General features: G+C 34.4%; 1 protein-coding gene across 1 annotated transcript; it reads right to left on the reverse strand.

The window, feature by feature from the left end:
- Positions 1 to 1,201: 1,201 nt before the first annotated feature.
- On the reverse strand, positions 1,202 to 2,985 carry LOC119641087. Its single transcript, XM_038039527.1, has one exon. It carries the CDS (start codon positions 2,276 to 2,278, stop codon positions 1,823 to 1,825), a length of 456 nt encoding a protein of 151 aa, XP_037895455.1. The 5' UTR covers positions 2,279 to 2,985; the 3' UTR covers positions 1,202 to 1,822.
- Positions 2,986 to 3,203: the final 218 nt, after the last annotated feature.

Genomic DNA, 3,203 nt, shown 5'->3' on the forward strand with positions numbered 1-3,203 from the left:
AATAAATTTGCAGCCAAAGTTCTCGATTCTTTTATTGTAAGCCGTTGACGCAAAATACCTTACAGGCAGGAAGAGGAGAACATTTTTGAAAAAAAAATTTACTGAATCCAACTCTTAAACAAAGCTTTTAAGTAACTCCGGAATGAAAGTGCGTTTCGAAATATTTTACATATAAATTTTTATTTAATAACAAAAATTTAGTTATTAATAAATTTCGCAGTAAGTACATAGGCCTTAAGATTAGAATAGAATATAAAAATGTTTGATTACATACATTGACAAATTCTGTAAATAAATATTTATTTTATTTTTAAAATTTTCCAATTACTTTTTATAAAATAGAGAATAAAATTTTGCTTTCGTTACAAGTCGATAAAATTGGAAAAGAAATAATAAAAGATTGAAACCATAAAACATATTTTCGATTTTATATTTTTTTTAATTTTTCATTTTTTAAAGTAAAAAATTTTAGTTTTTAAAAATTTCCACATTAATATATTGTTATATAAAAATAAGCTTGTAGGTGTGTACGCAGGCACTGATTGCACAGTGCGCGATGATATAAGTTTATAAAAATTTCCTTTCGTTAATTTTCTAAATATATGTTTTGCTTATATTTTTGAATTGTGTATAAATTCCGCTAATATGTAAAATTTATATATATATATATATATGTGATTAGTTTTTGTACAGGCAAAATGCCAATAGAACTCGAATAAATAGAATAACAAACAAAGCAATAACAAGCTGCTGCTGCTGCCAACCTCCATCCTATCATCGGCAATCAACAGAGCGCAAAGTCTGACCGCACCAAAGTTGGCAATTGCATGCAATAGGCGACATAATTATGCAGACGAAAAAAAAAAAAACAAACAAAATAGTATATGAATGTGTATGTGTGTATGTGTGCTCGTGTGTAGTATAGTTCGTGCCCCTTCCATTTCGTAACACCTCGAACTCTTTGCAAATTGCCGTAAGTGAAAATTTGATCGTTAAAGAAGCCTAAGTAACCTTCATTTTTCTGGCATTCGTTTGATATGTTGTTTATGTGTTTGTTTATTTATTCATTCATTTACCTATTTATTTATTTATTTTTTTATTTCTTAACTCAGCCAGGTGTACTCTTTGTACTAAATCTGGAGGAAGAACGTCGAAGAAATGGTAAACGTTTTCTTTTGGATTTTGTACGGCCTCTGTTTGGTTTCTCCACTGCAGCATGTTGCGTCTCTTGACCGAGTCCTGATTGTTGCAACAATTGCGATTGTTCCCCAACGATTGCTGTAGGCTCAATTTCCGGATGACTATGCATATTAGATGCTTCAGAGCTGCTTGTAAATAGATTTATAGTGCTACCTGAAGTTAATAGCAAATGGCTGGTTAAGGGACTGCCGGTGCAATGCAAATGCAACTTAGCTAATTTACGATTGCACTTATTGAGCTGGGCTCGCACTAAGGGAACAGCAGTCAAACGCCAGTTAATTGGACCTGGTCCGACGGAAGGTCTGTTGAAAATGTTGGTAGCATGTACAATCTTGCCGCAATTGTGTTTTAGATCAACCTTCGGGCTGTTCTTAAGGGAAGAGCTATTGATGCTCGTCGACTTGACGATATCTGGTGTTTGCGTAATCGCAAGTCGTATATCTTTGCGGGCAACCGGCTCAGCTTTAATACTAGATTTACATATTTCTCGCCTCTTATTTTCGTCGTCTTCGTTTCCCTTTTCGGTTTGCCTATGCTTAGCTGCTTCGCTTCTTTTTGCAACTGGAGCTATTGGTTGCTTGACTTCGTGCTCTTCTTCGTTTTGCTGATGTTTTGCTGTTTTTCAGGATCTCTTGGCACTATCCTTGCGAAAGGATCGACGCAATTTATCGACTAAACGCCAATGGAATTTTGTTAAATCATTTTGACTGCTTGTATTTGTTGTACTGGTCGTTGCGGTCTTTTGGGGACTAGTATTACTCGACTGGCAGAATGAACGCGTCGGTGATATGGTCGCCGATACTGAGCCCTGTGATGATTTCGACGCATTCCGTGGAAATGTACGCTGCGATTGACAGCGTTGCATTTGCATTCGTTGCGTATGAAGCGGCGAAGTAGCAAAACTTTCTGATTTACGCTGCCTCCCCTTACACGGCGGCATACCAACACCGACAGCACCGGACGCCACTGACGGACCAGCACCATTAGAGCTAGCGTTTGAGCACTCGGAAGTTTTCCGAGATCTGGTATCCTTATAAATTTCAAAATTGTTTTTCATTACTGGCATCATAAAAGCCATGGTAGCTGTTTTTCGTCTTTTCTTATTTTAAAATTAGTAAATATGTAAATACTTAAAGAGGAACTTTTTCCCAAAATTTCTCCTTGTTAATCTTTTCAACTTTTCTTAAAGGCACTTTTCTTATGATTTAATTCTATGTACAGCACTTTTTCGAAAAAGTTTTTTTTTTAAAGTTCTGGAAGTTTTCTTACTCGTAAGTCTTTTTCATTAATATTCTTCGCGACCAATGAAAGATTATTTATTAATTTTTTTTACTTTTCTGTTTGTTTGTTTGTTGTCTCTCAGTTTGATTATTATTTATTTTCTGTTTTGCTTTCGTTTTTCTCCGAGTTCCAGATCCGCAAGCTTTCTTGCTGTTTGCTTCTAAAATTTCCCGTTTTTAAGATTTATTAGCTTTTCATTTATTTCTTCATTAACAAAAATAAAAAAATCGTAGAAAAACCTCAAAACACTTTTTTTTTTTTTTAATAAACACCACTTCTTAACGTCACACCTGACAGTTCGATTTAAGCGATAAAAAATTTTTACATGCAAGAATTTGCTGAACTTCAAGTGAAAATATTATAATATATAACAATATATAAAGTAACGTATATTATTTTTTATACAAGTCCCGCGACAAAAAATCCACGTCCAAATTAAATGAATTCAAATTCAAAAATATTGTTATTTTTATTCACTTTGCTGGCTTTGCTGCACATTTCTTATGGATGCCCCGCAACAATGCTGAGAATAAAACAAGTAAGAGTGAAATAAAATAAATAACACGTCAGCTGTTGGCTCTGAGCGGAGAATTATGTTCGCTAATGTTTCTCTCTTTTTCAGACTCCTCTCAGCGTAAGACGACATTCTATAATAAAAATGCCAGCAAGACCTCAATAGTGCCAACTAATCAAGTAAACCTCCTCTCACAATACTTCCTGAG

The sequence above is a fragment of the Glossina fuscipes genome, unplaced genomic scaffold (assembly GCF_014805625.2).
Source record: "Glossina fuscipes isolate IAEA_lab_2018 unplaced genomic scaffold, Yale_Gfus_2 0, whole genome shotgun sequence".
Lineage (NCBI taxonomy): Eukaryota > Metazoa > Arthropoda > Insecta > Diptera > Glossinidae > Glossina > Glossina fuscipes.

Coding starts and splice junctions, on each gene's coding strand:
- LOC119641087 (XM_038039527.1), bottom strand. CDS start 2,278: ATGGCTTTTATGATGCCAGTAATGAAAAACAATTTTGAAATTTATAAG.